We start from the raw sequence: 26,578 nt of genomic DNA on the forward strand, positions 1-26,578 counted from the left end.
ATAATAAATATATTCATCAAATGATATAGACAATTCCTGTCTGCATAACTTAGTTCTTATCCTTTCTACTTTCCTAAAAGTTATCTTGTTTCTGGCAAAAACTGGCTGATGCGACTGCCATAATCGCCTTTACTCTAGCACTTTAAGATCCGTCCAGATCCATCTTAAGGGATGGTTTTCAGTATGTATGTTAGGATATTTATGAAGCCCCCACTCCCACTCAATCATTTTATTGACTATATCAATAGGTTCTATGTTACATTTAAGAATATTATCTCTGTTATTAAAATATAGTTTGTGAATATATATATATATATATATATATATATATATATATATATAATGAGCAAATAGTTAATAAAACATGTTAAAAAACACTTTGAAAAAGAGTTAAAAACATATTTAATCTGAAAAGGAAACACTTAATAAGTGAATAGTCCTTAATCAAAGTTTCAAAGAAATACTTTCCTTCTCATCGGAGGATAGGAATTAGCAAAATGCGGGATCAGATTTTGCATACAAAAGTAGTTGATGAAACTGCAAGTAAGTCAATTTATTTTATATATATATATATATATATATATATATATATGAACAAACAGTTAATAAAATATGAGCAAACAGTTAATAAACAGTTATATATATATATATATATATATATATATATATATACACACACACACACATTATTTGTTTTTGTTTTTGCAATACGTCTTGAATGAATTCAATTATTTACAAAAGTGCATTTTTACCTAAATGTGAGTTGGGAATAATTTTCCCTTTAACCAATTTGGTACCCCCATATGGTGCCTCCATATGGGGGTACCAAAAGGGAAAGTTATTCCCAACTTGCATTTAGAAAAAAATGCACTTTCGTAAATAATTGAATTCATTCAAGACATATCGCAAAAAAAATAACATCTACGTAAATCGCAATATATCCGAACAGTCAGCAACGTGGACAAGGGTCCCGATTTCGAATCTCGCTAGATTCAGCCACTCTAATGAGTCGTAGACAATGAAACACATGTCAGTGGATAATTATATTTTAAAAACAATATATATATTACTTAAATCAGTAAAGCTTCTAGTTTATATATATATATATATATATATATATTAAAAATGGTACTTTTATATAATAAATAAATTGACATTGAATCATAGTTGCTAGTTATTTGCTTCCCCACGCAAGCAAAATGTAACACTATGTCGGTTTTAATGTGGGGGGGGGGGACCAGATCCCCAAAAAGGAGCACTCTGACAGTAGACATAAATAAAATTTGCTTTAGTATGGAAGGGTTTCCCCCTCCATTAACTAAGGACAAATTGACTTGAGTGTAGCATCAGAACAGATACTACACTCTGAACTGAAAATTTATTTATTTATATACAATGGGCACCTAAATGTACAATATACAAAAAATCAAGTACTTTGTTTTTGTTGACACAAGATATATATTTTTTCAATAATGCACTGAAGAATCAACAGAATATACAAAAAGGAATATAAAATGGGTTTTCCTGCCACATTAAAAAAAAATGTTTTGAAAAAAAAATTTGTAACACATGAAAAAAGAAAAAAAATGTAAAATGTAAAAAAAATTTTTAAAAATAGTAATATGTTTAAAATGAAAAAAAAAATTTTTTTTTTTCTTTTTCGCTTTCAAGCTTTTTTTTTTTGTTTTTGTTTTTACTGAGAGTAAAAACTCTCACCGATTGTGATATTGGACATGTTTTAACCATTTCTTGACCTTTTTGAGGGTGTTTTTTTTTTTTCTTTTCTTTTCTTTTTATTTATATTTTTCCACCAAAAAATTTGAAGTCTATCAAAGACTTTCCTGTGTTTTTGATAAAGAAAACTCAATGAATCTGCTGAACATATCTTCTGGTGCCAATTCCATCAAAAAATTCAACAAACTTGTAAATAAATGTTGATAGAAACAGTAAAAAGAAAAAAGAAAAAGCTGATAAAACAAATAATTTCTTTTCTTAAAATGAAATCCTTTGAAATTACATGCCTTATCAAAGCTAAAATAAACGGAATTGAAAAATTGAAAATAACAAGATCATATATTTGATGCAAATTTATAGGTTGTTTTTTTTTTTGTTTTTTTTTTACTAATGAGTCATTACTAATCAAGATCAAAATTCAAAAGAAGGGTTAATAAGATGGCAGCATTGTCAGTTAAATGATAAACAGTATAATAAAAATTATAAACGGAATGGATAAAATTTGATTATCTACAGCATAATCACAATGACACACCAGTTCTCGTTAGATTACTGAAGTTAAGCAACATTGAGCCTGGTCAATAATAGATGGGTGACCATTTGGTAATACCAAGTACTGCACGTAGGAGGCCGTTGACACCTCCCTGCAAGAACTGCAAAAATCTAACATCATCTCCCCTGACAAGGATATTACATGCGACTAAGGATGACTTGGGAATTTCATGCTCCTATGAAACTGCCTTCTTTAGAAGAAGCCGGTTCAAATCGCCTAGGGTTAGTGTCACTCCAGTATCGTATGGCTCAAAATTTGATTTTGTATTTTTGGGATTATTCGGACTACTGTTCTCATCTTGTGAAAATAAAACTCAAGATGAGAACAATAGTCTGGATAATCCAGATAATACGAATTATCAATCCTCATCTCAAAAATGTAGAAATATAAAAATTTGGTCTCCAATCTCTGGACCCCCTCCCCCGTAAGACATTCACAAAAAAATACATTTAGCTACAACCTCTGTAAGTTTTCTTTCTTCCTATTTGTACCTAAATCTAAACGGAATTTCCATGAGTAAAGTTTCTCCCTCCAACCCTGCTAAAAACTGCTCATTTGTTGAACACAATACCATGGAACTGCTTCTCAGCTGACTTACAACATGGTCGTTTTTCAAGTCTGATGCTAACAAATTCTCAAGCCGTCCTCTTAAATAATCAAATTTGTCCCAGTTTAAAGCATCATCTCCAACTCTTAATGTGTTTGTCTCACTGTCTACTGGACAAACTTATTGACCCTTATCCTCGAGTGGCGTTTTGGTCTTAATATGAGATGATGCATCATTACAGAAAAAAAAACTTTAAACAAGTCTTGACATGTATTTGTTGATATTACACTTAAAGACAACTATGTTGTAATCTGCAAGGAAACAGTTCCATGGTAATATATTCGACTGATAGGAAGCTCTTGGAAAGAAACTCTGTTCATGGAACATGAAGATTAGCTTGATTCACTTTTAATTTTTTGTCTTTTCAAAACAACAAATGGAAAGTTGAGCAAATCTAAACGTTTTCATTAAAATGTCAGAAATTTGTTAAAAATGGCCTATAAAAGTTGCCCAAACAAAAAAAATTTTTCTCAAATTAATACGAAGAGAAGATAAGAGAATAATGTTTGAATCTAAAAACAATTGAACGCATGGTGAATTAGTGTTGAACTTCTTTCAAAAGAAGAATCAACGATTAAAAAGTCAAAATTTAATTTCACTGAATTATTTTTTTTTTCATCATTAATAATTAATATCCTCAAGTGACTTTTGCTCTCTTTGAGAAGTGGTGACTCATCAGTATTATAAAAAAGAGAACAATTAGTATAGACGAACTCCTCCACTTCTAAGGCCGAGTGATCAGTAAGAAAGAACAAGTCCCATTTTTGAGGCTCTGGTATGACTGAACCAGGGATTGAACAGTGGGCCATTGAGGTGCTCCATGCCAGAGAATCAAAGCCACCAGTGGCTTGAATATCTGTTTTCTATGGTACTTCATTCCCCCATCCGTGCTGTATCTTTTGAGCTAATCGATTAAGCGATATCACTTCGCCACTCTGGCACAGTTGTCCCTTGAAATACCGTGGTGAAACGAAGCACCTCAATTATTACAACATTTTTAAGATTTTGTTCCGTTAAAAAATCTTTCCGAGTACATAAAAATGAATTTTTTCTCTTTGTGTTCATCGCAAAATTTCTGTTCACATTGACACTTTTTTTCTTTCTTTTCGATATTTTTTTAAAAAGAAAAAAGCAAAAAATTTTTAATTGAATTAATTTGGAAGCATATTTTTTTTTTTTAAGAAAAGAACATTATTTTCAATTTGTGTAAGGAAAATTGGTTTTTCTCTATTTTCTTTGTTTCTTCTTTGGTCTGCAATGAACTCGAGATCCTGAACTTTCGTAAATTTTCACTTGTTTTTTTTTTGTTTTGTTTTTTAAACTAAATAGAATTAGTTCTCAATTCAAGGGAAAAATTAAATAAGTTATATTTTTAGTCCATTAGTACCCTACTTTCTTTTCACATTTTTTTTATGCCCCACTTTCTTTTTCTTTTTTTTTTTTTTTTTTTTTTGTGAATACAAAATTATAATTGAGCCAAATTACTTTCAAAGATTTACTTGTCTTTATTTTTATAAGAGCATTTATTTATACTATGATATACTTGTATATATATATATTCACTAGCAGGGGGGCAGGCATAAAATACGCTTAAATATGATATTTTAATTTGTCCAGATTTTGTATATATTTTTATAGAATCTTGATTTTAAAAGTAATAAAAAAAATATTTGGGTTCCATCGGCTAGAATCGAAACCAAATCTGTAGCATTCAAAGCTGGTGACGTTACCACTGTACCAACATGACACACATATGAACTGATTAAAAATTAAGATAAAAAATAAACTAAGATGACGTACAAAATGTATAATGAGGTTTTCAATTTGGACCCATATTTGACTCTTTAAAAACTATTTTTTAAAGCCCATTCAGAGTCACATCTCCTACCGAGTGATCACCAAAGTGTCCCCTCGCAGATATTCCAACAAGACAATTTGCCACTATTTACATCTAATAGTTTTAGAAATATACCTATTTACAATGCCTCCCCATGGGACAGAGTTAGATACCAGGGTCGTTTTTTTAACGTGGAGTTCTATGAATATAGATTAAAGCATTATTTAAAAAAAATAAATAAATATCAGTTTTATAACAAGTTCGTTCAGTTAATAATTTGTTGATCGCAGTAATTAAATTTTCAGATTCTTATTTAAAAAGAAATAAATAAAAAAAATTGAAATTGAAAAGAGTCTCGGGCAATGCCGGGTAATATTAAATAATGACAGAAATAAATTTAAGTTGTGTTTTTTTTTTTTTTTTTTTTTTTTTTTAGGAATTTACTCGTAATTTTCTTTTTTATTTATTTGAATTTCTAATTCTTTACAGCCTTCTTAGCGACCCTGCTTATTCAGGTGGTCTTGTAAATTTCACTTTAAAATATCTTATGTAGAGGTAAACTTGAGTGAGCAGACAATTTAAATATCGACCATTTTCCTTTGAAGGGAGACAACTATTGTTTGACATTTCATACAAACCAATTTTTATTTAAAAAAAAAATAACAAATAAAATTTTTTCGTCTTTTTTTTTTTTAATTAAAGAAAATCAAATTTAAATATTTTTCATATTAAAAACCATAAGAATTTCGGTAAAAGTATCGAATAGTAAATTCGTAAACCAAAAATTACAATAGCACATAATTTGTACCAAGCGCGTTAGAATTAAATTCTCTGCCAAAACGATTTGTAAGATTTTTTGGTACTTAAGCAGAATTTGAACCAAACGTAACAAACCATCCATTCGGCTTTGCTCAGAACATAACGTCATGTGCTCGGGTTTGACTGTAATCTTATATAAGATGCTGATCAATGCACGGCAAAAGAGCAGAAGATCTTTGGGGAAGTAATGGAGGGGGGGGTCAGCAGGACCAGCCAGGATCTTCTCGACAATTATCTTTTCGAGTTTATGTGAAGGCAAAAATTTGGTAATGATCTTTTTGTCTCAATCTTAAACCATATAATGGAAAGCTACGCGATTTGGTTGACAAAGTTTCTTCTCATCCCACTTTAACATCGTTTGATGCAACCGTAGAAAAGTCTACCTAATCCTAAGGGAATATCCTGGGTGTCTTAATTTTTAAAAAGTCGTTGTTCCGTTTTTATCATTTTTTTTTTTTCTTTCCAAATTGCTCTGACCTCACATTTTACTTAAGAAATGGTTGACAAACAGTATAATTTTTCCAGTAAAGAAGTTTAAATTTAAAAAAAAAAAAAAAAAAAAAAAAAAAAAAAAGACCCCTTCCTCTCAATCATACCGAAACAGCTTTCCCTTGGGGGTGGGGCGTTAACATGTAGTTTGTGTAGCGAGCGCCACATTCGACTTTTCTCCATAAAAGCACATGGTGTTTAGAACTTCGGACACACGACCGTCTTGGGTACTACTACACCATGTTCTATTAGAAACCTCCTACTTAAATCTTCTTGCTCCCAAAATTTTACTATTGTATAAAAATTCTTATATTTGTAAATTATGCATATATACGTGGTCATACTATCCATTTTTAAATTTTATTTTTTAAATTATTTTCGATTTTGTTGGTGCATACGCAATTTAAAAAAAAAAAATGATTAAAACAGAACGAAATTTAAAATTCCATTCCATTTTTCAAACAACCTCAAAACACAGCGCTTTCGACAAGTTTTACCAAAATATGACCTCCCAAAAAATGGTTTTCTTATTAGTTTTGATTAATTTTGTTTGACTAAACAAAAAAAAAACAAAAAAAAAACAACTTGACAAATTTTTTTTACTTAAAAATTTTTTTTCTAAGAATAAAATAGAAATTGTTACGGTAGGTCGCTGTTTCTTTTTATTTTCGTTATATTTTTCTGGCGATTTTATTATATTTAAATGTTTTCTTCAGTATTCTCCCTGAGTAGCATTGCTATGCTTTGGTAATCAGAGACGCTCAGCAAAAGCTGGCGGTTGACGTCATGTTCTGAACAAACCCGAGCGATTAGTTAGTTACGTCTGGTTCAGATTCTGCACAAATACCAGATTTTTAACCATTCAGACACAAATCTTGCCAATCATTTCCATTCTGAACAGGTTGAAAGAGAATTTCATTCAAATGCATTTGATATAAATCGCGTTGCTTTTTTGAGGTGGAGGGGGGATACGAATTATCAAGTGTTTTGTACTTTCACGCATTCAGTTTATTCAGTCAGTTTTAAAAATTTTGCCTAAAACATAGTTTTATGAGCGTCTTATGTCAAAGAGACTGGAGTGAGTAGATGATTGTTTTTTTTTTTGTCGAAGGGGAGACAACTATTGTTTGACTTATAATAATTTTTATTTAATTTTTTTTTTCTTAGAAAATCAATTTAATTTTCTTTGTATATGTAAACCCGGGTGAGAAATATGACGGTTGGGAAATACTTACTTGTTATTAAAAATATCTTTGTGTACACTTAAAATTACAGAAAATGATCGAGTAGAGTTTTTAAAAAAAATAAAACGAATCTATATTTTTACTATTTTACGATGAATTGACAGATTTAGAAGATTCATGTGAAAATTAACATAAAAAATAGTTTGATTTACCCCCCTTGAATGGGCATCAATAACGTTATTTGAATTGGTTTAATTTTTTAAATAAAAATACTCGATCATGATCCATAAGTTTGCTCATATTTTTAAATAACAAGTAAGTATTTCTTAAAGTTTCCTGGCATATTTCACAAGCAGGCTTACATGTACAAGCATTATATATATATATATATATATATATATATATATATATATATATATATATATATATATATATATATTAAATAAAATATACATTAAATAAAAGATGTGGAATAAAAGCTATATATAACTTTATTATATCATCAGAACAATAAGAAAAAGTAAAAAGAAAAAAAAAGAAGCCTCTTTAGGCCATGGCATTTCGAAGCTAAATGCTTCTCATCAGGGAAGGGCCCGAATTGTACACAAAAAGGAAAGGGCTAGATGCTATAATAAAGCTATATGCAACTTCTATTCCTCATCTTTTATGTAACGTATTTAATTGCTCCTCTTAACAGTGTTGAGTTTTTTTTTTCTAACTTGACAAGTTTGGCTTTGTTAAAGATATACTCTTTGATAGTCTAATTGTATTATATTTAATATTTGCTTTTGTACATATGTAAATATTTTGATAATTTTTTCAGACATTAGTACATTTCATTCTTCATACATAAGTACAAGTCCACACAACCACAACATGCATTCAGGAATCCATACTACATGAAGACAATTTTGAACATTATAATAAAGAGTAACTCAAATTACATGCCATCCACCAATGGAATTTGTAATAAAATTAACTATATATATAATCCAACCATAGTTGGTAGAAATAAGCTTCAGTCTTTGCCTGACTTGACTGTGATAAAAAAAGATTGTTGGACATTCATAACTGTAATTTGGTGGACAAGTAAGGTACAGACTTAAGTTTATTTATACCAAATATGGTTGGATTACAGAGAGGATTGTAAATTTTGTTAACGATTCAATGGGTGACATGCTTTGGGGTGGGGATCACCTTATAGTAAATTCGTTATTAAAATGTTTATTAAATTGATAGATACAGATTTTTTCAAAATTTTGCCATCCATTGTATAAAAGTAAAACCACTTATGTAAGAAAACATTGAAAGAAAATACCAAAATTATGGCAAGAATCATAGTTAAACATATGGTACTTTTGAATTTTCTTGATTGGAGCAGTTTTTTTTTTGTTTTTTTTCGGTTAATTTATGAGATTTTATATAATATATTCTTACATTATTCTGTTATTTTCTTTGCCTTAACCAAATAGCTGGGTTTTTTTTTTTTTTTTTTTTTTTTGTTTGTTTTTTTTTTTTTTTCATTTAGAGTAATTAAAATCATAAAAATTTAGAAATTTAGAGTAGGGGAACAGTTCTGTATATAAATTTACCATATAATGATTTACTATTTTTATTACTAACCCTGAGTGGGTGCCAGTTAGGATTAGGCTATATATCTTGAAAAATGATTTACTGGAATGTTGGAAAGACTAATTTATTGATGAAAAATTTATTGGAATGTTAAAAATGTACATAATTGCAAAAAGATTTTGTGAAGGATAATATACGGCTTTGTTACTGTAAATTTGACCAAAATGTTTTTGTTTTATGATTTTGTTGCCGGAGAGTTTTAAATAGCTGGTACAAAATTGACTTAATGTCTCTAAGAGAAGGCAATGCAAAACTCAAATTAGCCAGAATGAAATTGCTCCAGTCAAGAATATTTAACTGATATGAAATTTTCAACCAGTTTTTACAAATTTTGGCAAAATATTCTTGGAATTTTCTTTCGGTATTCAGCGTCTTTAGACATTTTCTTTTTCTTTCTACTCAAGCAAAAGAAAATAGTGATTGTACTATTTTAAACATACATGCATGTGTATACATGCATACATATATATACACACACATGTATGTGTATGTATAACACACACACACACACACACACACACATATATATATATATATATATATATATATATATATATATATAACAATGTGTATATATGGATATAGTAATAAACAAATAAACTAAATAGGAAAGAAAATATTAGCACAGAATCATGCGTCTATTAATTCAATATTTTGTTTCAGTTCCGAAACTTTGCGAAGAATAGCATTTATTGAACAGAGTCTGATTAAATATACAAAGTAAATCATTCAATGGTTGGAAAATCAGAGGCCAGTGTTTAGATTGCAAATCGATCAATACCACAATGGGGAGAATATTAAATCCTGATTATTTTTTTTTGTTTTGTTTTTTCTCAGATTTTAGGGTCTTCTCAAAAAAAGTTGTATATTTAATCTGACTGCTGTTTAATAAATGTATTTCTTGAAAAAGTTCCATAAGTGAAACAAAAATACTGAGCCAAAAGATTCTATGTTTGATCTTTTGTTTGATTCTTGCAGTATTCCTATAGCTACACATTCCGTCAGATATTTACACACACAACATATATATTCGCTTTGTACTAAGATTCCTTTATAAAAATCAAACTCTTTTAATGGTGAAGGCTCTAATAACTTGTAATCGTGTACATTTCTCCAGCTCTCCTAAATGCTAGCCTCGTCTAATAATGCAAAACAAGCAGAGCAAATGCCATCTACATATGCTGTCTTCCTCACTCCTTCCTTTTTGTATTCTTTTCCTACTTTCTACTGACTTCTTCTCAACTCCTCATTGGGTTTTCATTTTCTTTTATGTCTCCCCCATTTCAATAAACCTTTCCTTCACATCACTTATTTAAAATCTATATTTTGTATTCTATGTCCATACTCGTATTGTCACTGCTTGTTTAGTTTTATCAGATGCAGCTAATATTCAGGAAATTAATAGAAATTTATAGAGCAATAGGGTTGCAATAAAAGTTTGACTTTCATAAACAAATGTTTGTAAGAATATATTGGATTAGCAACTAAGTTTTTGAAGTTTAATTATAAAAAGGTTTATAAAAAAAAAAACAATTAATCAATGATGTATTCTCTCTTGTTGTTTAAGACTTTTTCACGGCGTTCAACAAGATTTTTAATACTTTGTTTGGCAGAAACGAAAAAAAACAAACAAATAAAAGCAAAAAAGTGTTACAAATGTTTATTTATATTAACTTGATATTTCTATTTTAAAGATTTTAAAATAAAGAGAAATTAAGTTAACTCTAAAAAAAAAAGATTCCAAAAATATAAATAGATTTTAAAATAATAAAAGAATAGCAGTAAGTTGGTTGCTAATCCAATAAATTAAGTGTTTAACTCAAATGTTTCTATCAAAAGTTGGAATTGAAATGCCTTTTTTTTCTGTATTGATTGTAAATGCATTTCTTTTGTAAATACTATCTGCTTTGTAACATATAATCATTAAATGTGTTGTTATTTTTGCTTATATTCCAATACTTTTTTCTTATTATACCATGTTCTTATAATTGTATGCAAATGTCTCCTTTATTTATATAGAATCATGAAATTTGTGTCTAAGCGGAATATATATTCCTTCCAAACAACCGATGTATGCCAGCCAAATGTTGAAAAAAAAAAAAAGAAAATCATATTCAAATGCAAAAAAATAAAAAATAAAAATGCATTTTTTTTATGATTTCTTAACTTTTTCAAAAAAATTTTTTTTTTTAAATTATCAATTTTATTCTTACTCTATTTCAGTTTTGGATAGACTTTTAAAAAATTTATCTAATTTCATATTTTAAATACAATTATACACAATTTTCTAAATTAAAATTATTTTTTTAACATTTTTTTTTTTTTTACTCAATAATTATTTTATATGTATGTTGTATAATATTCTTTATTTATACAAATATTATTGGTTACATATGTGCGTACATGCTTTAGCTGTAATTTCTTTTGAAATCCAACATCATTGGGCCACAAAAAAATTAGTAATATTTTTATAAATAAGAAAATTATATGCAATAACACAGTTCTAAGTGTTATTGAGCACTATTTTATAAACACCTGAGTTTTATTATATTAACATCTGGCAAACCACAGCAATATAATCATTATATATATATATATATATATATATATATATATATATATAGTTTGAAGAAATCGTTATGTGCAGTTTAACTCCTTTTGGTCAAGATCAAAGTGTAGTATCTGTTCTTCAGATGCTGCACTTCATTTTCTTGTTCTCTTTCGGTGGAGGAGAAATCCTTCACGACTGAGACAATTTTTATTTTTGTACCTTTTCTCCACGTTAAAAAACGACCCTGGTGTCTAACTCTGTCCCGTGGGGAGGCATGGTAAATAGGTACTTCATATTAGCTTAGTACTTGCATTTACACTGCAAAGGAATATACAGGAATCATCTACCATCAACCTACTTGGTTCTATCGATTATATATATATATATATCATGTAGTTGTACTAATTTCTGTATTATCACATTTTTTGTTTGTTTCAACGTAAAATATTGATGTACCTATTCACAATGCCTCCCCACGGGACCGAGTTAGACACCAGGGTCGTTTTTTAACGTGAAGAAAAGGTACAAAAATAAAAATTGTCTCAGTCGTGAAGGATTTCTCCTCCACTGAAAGAGAACGAGAAATGGAAGTGCCGCCTCTGAAGAACAGATACTACACTTTGATCTTGGCCAGTAAATATTGATGTAGCTATTTTTTAAATTGTTATCCAACGATTAGTTTAGATCTCAAAAGTAAAATTAAAAAAAAAGTATTTCTCCTTCACACACCTTTACTTTTTGTTATGCTATATTTTCCCAACAAATTATTGTTGCTAAACAAATTTCAGTTGCATCAACTGTTGTATATATAAGTATATATTTCCGATGCTGGATACTCTTGGGTCTTGGATAGTGAATGGGGGTGGGGTGGGGTCCAAATTAAATCAGCAGATTATTTAACAAAATTTAGAAGTCGGTTCAATTTCACTATATCGTCTGCTGAAAAATTTAATCTATTTTGATTAAGTTTCAAACTCGTTTTGGCTAAACAAAAATGATTATTTAAGTAATAATCATCCGTTTTAAATTCAAATTGATTTTTATTGAAAACTTTCAGCGGCTGACATGTTTCCATGGTTATTATTTTAATCAGTTTTTCTATATTAAGTGATCATTTTTTAAATATTTTTTTTTTTAATGCAATGTGGTCAGATAAAATAACTGCTTTTCCACAATTGATAAGCAGTGGTTGAAAGAGGGGAGGGGGGGGTACATCAGACCCAAGAGTAAACCAAAACTAACGGTTAAAAAAAAAAAAAAGCAACCACAACCAATGGTTACAAAAAAAACAACAAAAAAAACAAAACCAGCCTTAAAAAAAAAATCTGTGATACATCAATTTATTAATCAGTGGATTATTATAGACTTGCATAAGTTACATCAGTCAACAGAAAAACATTTTTTTTTGTTTGTTTTTCCCATCAGTTGTTTTTCTCATTTAAAACTTTATCCATTAAAACAAATATTCAACCACAGTTGCAGGAATGTTTTGTAATATTTCAAATTAATATCAACATTATAAAATTCTTAGGATTGAATTCTAAAAAAATTATTGTATTTCTGATTTCTTAATACAATGAGGGCTTTGAAAATTAATGTTTTCAGTAAAACCGCAGTTTAGTGGCTTGAATAAAATTTGTGTGCAGGCAATGAATATCGTTTTATCTTGTTTGTTTGTTAAATGTTAGTAAATGAGGAATCATTTAGAGTTAACATCTATTTGATTGTGTACGACCGATAAATACTGTTTTATCTTGTTTTTATTAAACATTAAATTAAGAACCATTTCGAGTTAAAATATATTTAATAATAAGCTTTGTATATTAAGGAGAACATTCTAGAAATGTGTGTATAGGCTGAAATTGTTATTAACTTTTTCTTTACCAAGGAATTATTTCAGGATGTGTTATTAAACATCACCTGACGAGTGACTTTTGGTTTCTTGCAAACCAGTTTGTCCAAAATATTAGCATGTTCAGTGTAGCGACTATGTAATATTTGTCTGTATAAATAAAAAAAAATATAATATTTTGCTCTTTTTTTATTGAGCACTCTTATAACCTCGTTTTAATTTATGAGTTTTAGCTCCTGAATACTATGTAGTAGTAGTAGTAGTAGTAGTAGTAAGTTGTAAAAATATATATATGGCAATTAAGCTACACGGAATATTCTGTGTAGCTTAATTGCCATAGTTATTTTTATAACTTACTACCTAGCTTTACCTATATATTGAGCACTGTTGAAGTAGATACTGAAAATTTACGCATAAAATTATATCTTCATATATTAATTTATATGATTAAATGAAGTAGTCATATACAGATCTTGATTTCGACCAAACTAAACAATCATGTCAAGCTATAATTTTTATTTCCTAAACGGCCATTTAATCTTTAAAGGTTTGAATATAAAAGTCAGAAAGTATCTCCATAAGAAAAGAAACAAAAAAAAAAAAGAGATTCACATTTACATAACTTGCTATACAAAAACGTTAAAAACGTTTACTTTTTTTTTATTATTAACTTCATATTTCTATTTTAAAGATTTGAAGATGAAGAAAAATTAACTTAAATGAACTCTAGAAAGAAAAAAAATTTCAAAATTGTCTGTTATATATCTCCAATTCATTTGTTTACAATTTCGTCATCATGATTGTGTGTGTACTAAGTTATAAATATATATATAAATGGCAATTAAGCTACACAACATTTTCTGCATTTCATCTTTCATTAGAATGAAACGCAGAAAATTCTGTGTAGCTTGATTGCTATATATATATATATATATATATATATATATCTTTTTCATAACTTACTACCTAGCTCTGTTGAGCACTGTTGAAGTAAATACTGAAAATAGTTACCTAGAATTTTATGTAGTTACATGAAATAATAATAATAGTATACGAATATATACTTACATAAAATAAATATAAAAGATAAAATATAAAAGAACTCAATTCCACTGTATTTAGAAAACAAAACCTTCCATCCTTTCATTAATACACCCTTTGTAAATATTAATAATAGGTTATATTTTATTCAAGCTGAAATGTTTTAAGATATTAAAAAGAAAAAATAACCTCAAGCATTTTGAATCTTTTTTAATGCTGTAAATTTAAATCGATTTTTCATTTCTTCTCTCCGTCTATATATTTTTTCTCAAACATTTTTGTTTTATTCATTCTATTTTTATAATCATTCACTGAAATTTTATTTATTTTTTTTTTTTATTAAAAATCATAAACTCATCACCTTTGTGTAGAACTTTTTTCATTTTATAAACATTTCTTTTGCTTTATTTAGAATCAGTATGTTAATATTTAAAAAAAAAAAAATAAATATTGAAGTTATTTTTAAATTTATGAAAATTAACTTTCACATTTTATCGTATTTTCTTTTCTTCAATTATTTTTTTAATTCTGCATATGTTTTTAAATGATAATTTTTTGACAATTTATTTATAAAGCCAATTGTATTTCATGACAAAATCTAATTTAGTCCAATCAATGATGCCTTCAGATCCATTTTTTAATTCTCTATAATAGACAAAAAAATATATGGATCTTTTTTTTTTTCTATTTTAAAATAGCCAAGTCTAACTCTTATTTATTTACATGGTTCGCACAGACTTGAAGTCCTTGAATTCTGACTTTTGCCTTGTCTTTTGTCTATTATGATCTTGAAAAATTCTTGAAAATATGGAAAATGTCTTGAAAGGCCTTGAAAATTGTATTTTTAATGTCCAGTAAAAACATTTATCAAAATATTAAAAAATAAAATCGAAATAAATCTCCCTCTATTTTTGTTTTCACTTTTAATTAAAAATGGAAGAGGGGGGGGGTAGTGTGGCCGCTATAAATAAAAATGACCGCCCCCCTACCCCCTCTAAAAAGAAAAAAACAAAACTTTCCTTCTGCAGATGGAACTCTCCGATGGCGAATTCCTCCCCCCCCCTCTAAAAATGTGATAATTTCAATGAGACTGAACGAGCTAAAAGAAATGGACAAGACGGTAGCGATCTTGGTTGGAAATTCAAAAGCCATAAAGAGAATTAATATTTGAGATGAAATCAAAAGCATTTAAAACTACTTTTAAAAAACACCAAAAAATGATGCAGGTAGGCTGCAAAGTAACTTTTATTGCCTGTATATTTGATTTTAGACCACTTTTTCAAATCGTAGTGGACTGTAAAACGCCCCCAATTTTGTTCTGAAAACTTGAATTTTGTCTGGCAAAGGCTTTGAAAAGTCTTTGAAAATGGACATTAAAAATCTGTGTGAACCCTGATTTAAGAATCTGAAAACAAGAAAGTTTTAGCAACTGAAATTCTGTTTAAAAAATTGTCCTAAATTTTTTTTCATATTCTTTTTAATGAAAACAACCAAAGTTCTTTTTTAATATTGGTATTTCTATTATTTTATAAAAATTGAAAAAAAAAAAAAAAACTTTTTAATAAAAATTTCATATTTTAAAAAGAGTTAAATTTGAAACATTGTGCTTTTTATGAACTATGTATTTTTGTGAGCGTTTTTATTTTACTTTTTTTGATTTTCAAGTTAAGAGATTGAGAAATAGAGGGTGTTTTTATAAGCTTGTTTTTTATTCAAATTTTTTTTAAAAATTATATATTTTTTGTTTTATTATTTATTTTTTTTGGGGGGGGGTTGCTTGTAAATACTAAAAATACATTTTAGAAAAAGAAAAGCTTTATTAAGTTTATTGAAAATATTTTTCAACTAAACTTTCAATTGGACTGAATGCACGCACACACTTGTATTTTAGTACATTTGCATATGGGTACAAAAGTTGTTTTCTTTTTCATAAATCTATATGCTATGCATTTAGATTTATGTATGTGTGTAATTTTGAGGATTTATCATTTTCAAATCATGTACCGCCCCGGTATATGTAAAGGTATTGTAATTGTTTACATCTGTTTCAGGGCAGTGTTTATTTCAAGTCATACAATGATCCATTATTTCTGGGGGTTTTTTGGGGTTTTTTTTGAAACACTGGATTATCTTCAAAAGAAAATGTTTGTAGGTGCCCAGCAATAATATAAATCAACAATATCAAAAAAAAAGTTTTAAAATTCCACCAGAATCAATGCAAAAACTACTAATCAAATTCGGTGAGGAATTTCATTCTAATGAAGATACAGTGTGTGTTTGTATTCATTTATATATATGTATATGTATATGTATATATATATATATATATATATATATATATATATATATATTAGTGATGGGACGATTCTGATACCATTTCCGATTCCATACTAAATTCCTGATTTTGATACAATTACCGATTCCGATTCTTTATAAGTATCTAAACATTTAAATATAAAGTTGGTATTTTTCACGATTACCATAAAAGCAGATGTTTAATGTGCAGATATTTTCTCAAAAATACACTTGTGAAGCATGATCTATCGACTCTAGTTTTACTGGTAGTTTAAAATACATTAAATATTCATTATTTTATCATTACTATCAGCAGTAGGCGGTTTGGCTTTAAACAAGATCAAATAAAAAGGCAATTAAAAGAATCGTTTGTGGCATTGGAAAATAGGTACAAATTTTTCCAATTCTGATAACCCCCAAAGTTTCGCTTTTTGGTTCCAATTAATCGTCTCAACACTAATATATATATATATATATATATATATATATATATATATATATATATATATATATATATATATGATAAATTACATGTTTTTTTAATTTATGACCAATGATTTCATGCCTTGAGCCATAATCCAATGACCCAAACACGGTCACTCGAGGAGAGCAACTACAAAATCATATTTGGATCATCTGATGATTTCTTAAGATGTGAAACTAATGGTCATACTGAAATAAAACACATAATTTATTTGATTATTATAATGCTCTGTATATATAAGTGTAAATCTACAATTTTGAACCGGTGTTAAAAACCGATACTAACAGCTACTATTTCTCTCATGTGATATATGTGTGTGTGTATGTGTATATATATATATATATATATATGTATATACACACACACACAATCTTTATTTGTTTTTACATAAGCAGTAATATGTTGCTACACAGTCATGAGCATGTTTTGATCAGCTAGTTACCAGTAATTTGAGACCTCTTTAGGCGATACAGCAAAGTTTGTTTTTGTATAAGTTGTATCGCTTGAAGAGGTCTCAAGTTACTGGTAACTAGCTGACCGAAACATGCTCATGACTGTGTAGCAACATATTACTGCTTATGTAAAAACAAATGAAGAGTATACCCTGCTCTACTCCGGTATTGAGCACTCTTGTATTAATCTCATTATACTTCTTCATTGGTCACTTAAACCTTTGGAAAACAATAACCTCAGATTTTATATATATATATATATATATATATATATATATATATATATATATATATATATATATATAGTGTGCGTGTATTTATGCATATGACATGCTTAGTGTATGTAAATAATTTACCACAAAATTGTACAATTGATTAAATAACCAAAATAAAAAATTTATGCAAATTATTCATAACGATCTAACAGTTTTGTCTGAAAAAAAAAATCAATAGGAGTCATCTCCCTTAATTTTAATAGTTAATAGAAGTTATCTCCCTTATTTTGATTTAAAGTAATGGTTTTAGTCTTAACAAAATTAAAATAGCAACAAAGTTATATAAAAAAAAAAAAGATTTCCTTTTATATTATTATTATAGTATTAAGAAAATAATTCCTTTTGGAATTCAATAGATTTATAATTTGCAAATAAGGACACAGAACCTTTTTTTTTTTTTTTAGATATTAATAGAATTTCATTTCGTTAAAGATTTCAAATTTGTATATAAAAATGTTATAATGCTATCACTTATAGATGAAAGTTTAGAATAGATAACTCTCGAGAACTTGTACTCTCTCTCTCTCTCTCTCTCTCTCTCTCTCTCTCTCTCTCTCTCTCTCTCTCTCTCTCTATCCTCGCCCCCAAAAATGTGTTATTTATGAAAAACGCATTAGAATAAAATTCTCTACTGAACCCAGCTAATAAATTGTTTTGTTTTTTTTTTTTTTGTTTTTTTTTTACGGTACAAGTAAAAATTCGTCCATCCATCTTTAGTGTATAAGGGATTTGTAAGATTTTAAAAAATAATTAAAAAAAAAAAAAAGTAAATTAGAACTCTTTTCCACACATCTGGTGGAGAATTTTAATCTAATGCGTTTTATATAAATTGTGTGTGTGTGTGTGTTTTTTTTCTCAAGCGTTAACTATTCTGCACATTTTATCTCAATATTTTGAAATACAATCGCCATAATGAATTTATAATTGAATTAAAAAAAAAAATAATTGTCATGCTTCAGTTTTTAATTGCTGAGTTATTTTTTTGTTTTAATTATTGTTTTGGTTAGAACATTTGACTCAAATTCAAAATGAGCAGACTTGATTTTCTCGTGACAAATTTTGATCCATCATTTTTTAAGGTGAACCCGATGAAATTATTCATCTGTTGATTTTTCAGACAAAATGTTGATCATCATTTGCTTTTATGATTTGTACTTTCGAAAATTACTTTCAAATTGTATATGTTTTTATTGCAAGTAATTTTCCAACGTTTTTAAGGGAATATTTTTTTCTCTTTTCTGTTTAATGAGATTACTGTTTTGTAAATAGTGTCATTACTAAAATAAAAATGAAAGCAAATCTCTTTTTCTTGTCTTCATTTATAGATTCTGCCATTTTATGAAAGCACGCAAAAATTACTGGAGAGAAGAATGAGAGAAATTTTAATTGAGACCTTCAAAATAATAGGATTTTCAATCATGGAACATAATTTCTTTAAAATTTATCAACATAGTCTTAAGAACCTAAATCTCTCACAAAATTTGGGCATTTTGGGGGATTTATCTAATAAAACATTTAAGATATATTACTATTATATATCCTGTGGGATTGTAAATATAAAGGTATCTACTAGTGATGGGACGATTCCAATATTTTTCCCGATTCTAATACAATTACCAATTTTGATACAATTACCATTTCCGATTCTTTATAAATCTCTAATTATTTAACCATAAGTTTTTTCTCCGATTTTCGTAAAAACACATGTTAAATATGCAGATATTTTCCTAAACATCAAAATATACTCGTGAACGATAATCTATCGATTTTAGCTTTACTGGCATTTTAAAATCAATAAATATTTTTTATTTTATCATTATTAACAGCAATGGAAGATTTTAGTTTAAACTAAATCAAATAAAAAGGCAAAAGAATCGTTTTGGCATCGGAAAATAAGCATCAATTTTCCCAATTCCGATACCGATTCTGATACCTCCAAATCTTCCGATTTTTTTCGATTCCTGATTTCAATTAATTGTCCCAACACTAATATCTACAGATTAGACTTTTTACCAGTTTTTAACAGGTAAAAGTTATAGCCAGTTGACTTAGAATGAGTTCTTTATGCCAAATTGATCGTTGAATATGGTTAAATTTATGCATATTTTTCCATTATATACTAATGCCTAAGAATCCCTAACTGTGCATAGTATGGATACCATAATACTTAGTCTGCTGCATCTTCTCATAACAAAGGTACATATAAAATTTTAGCTAGCAGTTTCTAAGAAAAGGTGGAACGGACGGACAGACTGAGAAATATAATAAAGATTTAAAATTCAATGTCTGTGTGTGAGCGATGTTTGTATAGTTTACCAGGGAAGTCAATGGAAGATTGCTGAATCTAAGAAAATATAACTTTGTTATATATGGGTCGTGGAATTGCATTTATCTGTGAAAGATCTAGTTAATTTGCATATTCTTTTAAACATTCATTTTAATTAATTCCCTATTAGGTTTTTTGGGTTTTCTTATGGGATAATCATCTTTAGTTAACTATTACGTGTAATTATATTCATGCAGATATTCTACATGATTTATACTTGCGTAATATTTGCATAAAAACGGTATAATAAACATAAACGGTATTTTTTTTTATTTTACATGAAGGTCACCACTTATCAAGGCCTGGAAGCCACTCGGGGATAAGGGTTATTGCGTGTACAGTAATCAATGGGATAGTAAACACAAACCTCTTTCTATATATATTTATGTATGCGTATATATTTTTGTTTAAAAAGTTTTGCATACCAAACTCCTCCATCAGTTTTTGGTCTACAGACATGAAACTTAATATATAGGGTATTTGAACCCATGCGAAACTTTATATTTGGGTTTTAGCTTGGGAAAAGCTGATGTGTAAATTAAAAAAAAAAAATGAAATTTGCCAGGTGAAGGTTGAACAACGGCATTACGAATATGCATGCGTGACGTAATAGCTATTGGTTCATGTTTTAATTTTTAGCTTTGCAGTAAACAGGTCTTTATAGTACAGTCATTAACATCAAAGGAAAGGTTTCGGTTTTGATTCTCAATCGTAGCACACACAAGTCTTTTTTTTCTTTTTTTTTTTTTTTTACTTTTTTAATCATTACTATATATTGAGTCCAATATAATATACTAATTAATATGAAATCTGCATTAATCAAATTATCATATTTAAGCATATTTTTATGATCAGGCAATGCTGGGCGGCCTGCTCGTATATCCTATTTTTATAAAATTTAGATCCTATGTATTACATTTTCTGGAAAAGAGAATGGAAGTGGTTCCTAATTTCTAAGCACTCTTCTAACCTAAAGCAGTGAGAGATTTAGCTTTAAACAAAATCAAATAAAAAATACAATTAAAAGAATCATTTTTGTCATCGGAAAATGGATACAAATTTTTCTGATTCCAATACCATCAGAAATTCTGATTCCCGATTGCAATTAATCGTCCCAACATTTATATCTACTATTATATAAAAGTCACTTTGTGTGTTTGTGTGTGTGTCAGTTCCTTCCTCATAGGTTCCCAAACGGCTGAGCTTATCTTTTGCAAATTTCACACAAACCTAATTTATATATCTGGCAGTGTTCTTAGATATGTTTTGTCTAAAAATTCATCCTATAAGTATTGAAAATCCAAAAAATCCGATCTTAAAAATAGATTTTTTTTTCTCAGAGATAAAAAAGAAGAATTTTTACAGGGAGATTTTTAAATGTTACACTCGCAAGAGAGATGATAAAATCTTGGCAAATGATTCTTTCTTAAAAACAAAAACAAAACAAAAAAAAACAAAAACAGAATTATTGACATCTGGAGATATAGCTTAGAAGTAGATCATTCGATTACAGATCAAGCCCGGGTGTACCTCACCATTTTATTAATGAGTTCAATTTACTATAACAGAAGAGGTACCATTTAAAATCGCTGCAAATCACTTCTTCATTTGCATATTTTAAAACTAAACATACATATGCAATCTGCATAAATTAAAATATTATGTTTAAGCCTATTGTACAATTGGGCATCCAGCTAGTGTGTGTACGTTTATATATGATCATAATCCCACAATACCCAAGACAATTATATATTAATTAATAATTAATAAATAATATTTAAATAAAATAAAAAAAAGTAAAACGTCCTAAAATGTGGACGAAAAAAGTGTAAACAAAGGGTAATTAACTCCTTTCTTGAAATAAAAAACGCTCAGGGAGCGAGAAAAAAAAAAAAAAGAAATTAATCGCTAATAAAAAATTAACAAAAATTCAACAATTTTATCTATATATATGTATATGTATATATTACTCCTAGAAATTTGGAGTTTTTTTTGTGTATTTATACTTATAGTAAAAACCCTTTTTTTTTTTCTATTTATTTAAAAAGGAAATAGAACTTTGGAGGACTCTAACGCCTGACACTGTAGTTCTTGAACGATCAAATAGTAACAGTATAGAAATGAAAATCATTAAAAATCAGATGCGCTGGACTGGACACGTGGTTAGGGTGGCGAACAAAGACAACTGTTTTATGGCGAGATAGATAAAAGACCTCAGCATAAACCAAGAAAAATGTTTAAAGATTGTCTGAAAAACAACTTGAAAATACTTGAGATGGATGTGCATCATAACTGGAAATCCCAAGTGAAAGATCGATCACTGTGGAGAAAAACCAACAGAGAAAGTTGTAAGATTTTTGAAGAGCAGCGTGTAGAGCTTGTTGTCTTGAAACGCGTTTTAAGAAGGCAGGAAGAAAATGTAATGTCTGAGAAATTACAACAGGAATTGAAGCGCACAGTATATGGCAGATATCTTTTGTCAAAAGCTGGTTTTGTAAATCATCTGAACGCACGCAATCAAAGACAAGAACGACAGTCTAATGAGGAGGCTTTTACAGCACATCCGGCAACGCTAAGATGTCATATTTGTGGTCTAATCTGCAAATCTAAAAGTGGCCTGGCACAACATTCGAGGATTCACAATATTATCATGTGATCACCTTCACAAAAAGAAAAGTCTTTATGTCACATATGTGTACTTTCATGTAGGACTAAAGCTGGATTAAAAAGTCACCTACCTGCACACAGTTGTATAACACTTAACTGAAGAGATGGCAAACTTAATCATAATAGCATAATATATGTATATGCATATATATATGCATGCATGTATGAATATATGTATGTATGTGTGTGTATATATATGTGTGTATGCATGCATGTATATATGCGTGTGTATGTTTTATATGTATGTATGTGTGTATATGTATATGTCTTGCTATTTAATTTAATCATAAATCAATATAAGAAGATATAATTTTATGCATAAATTTTCAGTATTTATTTCAACAGTGCTCAATGCATAAGTACAGCTAGATAGTAAGTTATGAAAATATATATGGCAATTAAGCTACACAATATTCCGCTTTTCATCCTCGTGAGACTTCGTCAGGCTTATGTTGTTTTTTATAAAGTATTCTGTGTTCCGCCTCATTAGTTAATTTTTATTTAACTATGTAACTGTTTATCCTTTTTTTTCTGCAGGTTTGTGAACTGACTCGAGTGTTGAATGACAAAAATAAATATATATCAACTCTGGAAGCATCAATAGAAAAGCTTGGCCAGTTGTTGGCACAGCAGCATGTAAGTAATAAACACAAAGCGTTTTCTTTTTTTTTTTTTGCAATGGTCTGTACAAATATGTGTATTATGTGATAATTGCGATGACTTGTCAGACGAGTGCCACTCCCTCAGTCACTGAAAGTCCATATGCCCGAAGATGACTTTTCAGTCTTGCCAGCGACTTGCACACTCTCAAGCAGACATGACACTGAAAACGTTCATTGGTTTGGATGAAACTAACAGCAACGGAACCTGTATTTTTTTTTTTTTTTTCATTTTTTTTCTTTGAAGATTGTAATGCTGGGTATGGGGCAGCCAAACCAGCTGTCAACATTCCCCTGCTTTTTATTGAAACCAACCGGGAGCTCTTTTTAGTATCCTCGCTGTTCCCTTAAATGTAATTTGTGTGCTTTCATGTGATTAACAAAACCGGACTTAGACAACAGAGCCCGATCACACACCTCATAGATCAAAAAATTTCCATGATTGGGCGGCAAGGTTTGGTGTTTCCTACATGTTCTGTTGAGCTTCTCTCGGTCTATCTTGGCTGCTTCAAAGTGTTCTGCACCCCTGTATATCAGTGCCCTCCACTGCTTGCGATCATACGCTAGGGACTCCCAACTGTCAACAGGAACATGAAAACTCACCAGACTCTCCTTGATGCTATCATGAAAACGTTTTTTGTGTATGTATATAAACCAGAACAAGCAGCCACTGTTGTTTTGGTTAGAAGTATTTCCCTTTTCTTACTCTTTTCTCTCTCTCTACTTTTTCCTCTTACTCTACCCTCCATTCTCTCTCTCTTTACAGTCGAATGTGGGTCAGAAGAGACGTTGTGAACCTGTCTCTGCTCTATTATTTTTATGGCAAGTGTTTGATTGAGCTCCAATCTATGATCCCCGCCCCCTTTGGCAATCTTTTACAAAAAACACTCGTCTAGCCAAAATCACTGTCAGAAATTTCTCCCACCCTAGATAAAGGTCCTAAGTAATTCGCAATTATATTTTTTGGTCGCCCACACTGAGAATTGAACCTTTTCAACCTTCAGGAGAATATCACTTATACAATTGATTTTTCCAAGCACTCTAACCACTGCGCCATAGGTCCTTGCGGGCTTAGTTAGGACCTCTATCCAGTCAGTGATGTTTCTGACAAATGGGGAAGAATTGCTGTTTCCAAAGTTGAAATCTATCCATCTAACATTTATCATTTGTTACTTTTTAACCATAAAGTAGTATTTTCTTTTTTAGTTTCTTGCATTAAGTGGCTGCATGCCTTGTCTGGAGTAATTTCCATAAAAACATTTTTTTTTAACATAAAGTGAATAATACGGTACTATTATTATTTTTTTTTTTTACTTATAAAGAAACCTTGCAGATTAAAAGATCAAATTAAAGAATTGTGTATAATTTAACTGTTGGGAATTAAAAAGATATTTTCAGTGTTGTGTAATTGCTGTGTTCGTTGTTTTTCTCCCTTGTTCAGGGTTCCACACACACAGAGGAAGCCATCAAAAACTTTGAGGAACAGTTGAAGAATTTGCAGCAGGAATTGAGACAACATCACAAAGAAGGTCAACAATGTCTGACTAGTCTTCGCACCGAATTGCAGAACAAGTCTGAAGTGAAACACACCACCGTTGTCCAGGTGAGAATTGATATACTAACTTAAACTTATAATAAAGATGAAGCTATGCAGATTATCTTCATTATCATCATATTTATTCTAACATCCATTTTATTATAGGACAGCTTTAAAAAATTCACTTCCAAACTAATCTATCTCTGGACAGCTTTTTATTTTAAACTTGAAATCTGAAATTGTCCAACCCACCCAACAGCTTAATCATAAGTCACATGTTTATTCATATTTTTTTTTTATTTTCTGTTAACTCATTATACCCCCATACGTCCCATAAAAAATAATAAGGGGTGGCTCATTCATATATAAAATAAGAATTACAGTTAAGTTTACCAAAATGATCCAAGATGGCAAGACTAAAGTAAATTATAAATATTAAAGAATTAATATTTATAAAGTAATCTCAACCAGATGTAAAAGCTCAATAAAACCAAATAGGAGACAGAGCTTATAATAAGACCAAGTAGTTAATAAAACATGTTAAAAAACACTTTAAAAAAGAGTTAAAAACATATTTAGTGTTTCCTTTTTGAAAATTAAATAAGTGGATAGTCCTTAATCCGCAGAGTTTCGAAGAAATACTTTCCTTCTCATCAGAGGGTGTTTTATTAACTACTTGGTCTCATATATGAATAATAAAAAGAGTTTATAACTCTTGAAAAACGCCAGGTTAGCAAAAAATAAATAAATGATAGCATTCTGGAGCTGTTAATATTGCTAAAAAAAAAAAATCTTAAATTGAAAAGCAATAAAAAAAATGTGCATTCAAGCAGTGAGTCATCATAGCTCATTGGTAGAACGCCAGGCTGTGGATGCTGGTGTCATGAGTTTTTGCTGGTGAAGACTGAGAGTTAGAAACGTGCAAAATTCTCATGGGTGTACCTTTTATGCATGCAATAATAGTAAAAAGTAAATAATAACTCCCATAAAAAATAAGGGGTGACTCATTCATATATATATATATATATATATATATATATATATAGACTTATATGTAATTATACTGAGTTCGTGAAATTCAGTAAATTTTCATATACCAATGAGTTTTAAGCCAAAAATTGTTGACTTGAAGAGTAAGCTACAAAATTATCAAATTTTATAATTGAGCATTAATATACTGTGTAAGCAAAAACAAGACTTCAAAACAAGGTGTTGGTGGCAAACGACATAATGCTTGAAATTGTCAAACTGGACATGGAAACAATTGTAATGTAAATTGAAATACACTTTTTGTTGCCACCAACACCTTGTTTTGAAGTCTTGTTTTTGCTTATGCAGTATATATATATATATATATATATATATAACAAAAAGAGCTTATAGCTCTTTAAAAACTCCAAAGTAGTAAATAAAATAAATAAATAACAGCGTTTTGAACTGTTTATATTACTAAAAAACCACACTAAATTTTGTGGAAATGTGTTGGGTTTTTTTTCAATTATATTTCACCTTTTATTTATACCAATCTTTAATTTATGAAGCTCAATGTAATTACAGATTACAGAGCATATAACTAATGACAAA

The 26,578-nt window shown here is 28.9% G+C and overlaps 1 protein-coding gene across 7 annotated transcripts in view; it reads left to right on the top strand.

The window, feature by feature from the left end:
- LOC145245893 (uncharacterized) overlaps nucleotides 1–26,578 on the top strand; it is a 321,405-nt gene that overhangs the window by 279,879 nt on the left and 14,948 nt on the right. For all 7 annotated transcript variants that reach the window (XM_080107620.1, XM_080107621.1, XM_080107622.1 and 4 more), the window contains 2 exons: nucleotides 23,336–23,434; nucleotides 24,899–25,060. In XM_080107620.1, the coding sequence (XP_079963746.1) occupies nucleotides 23,336–23,434; nucleotides 24,899–25,060 (261 nt within the window). The remainder of the gene's footprint in view (nucleotides 1–23,335; nucleotides 23,435–24,898; nucleotides 25,061–26,578) is intronic.

This window comes from Euprymna scolopes, chromosome 23 (assembly GCF_053919585.1).
Source record: "Euprymna scolopes isolate OS-2025 chromosome 23, ASM5391958v1, whole genome shotgun sequence".
In the NCBI taxonomy this organism is placed as follows: Eukaryota; Metazoa; Mollusca; class Cephalopoda; order Sepiida; family Sepiolidae; genus Euprymna; species Euprymna scolopes.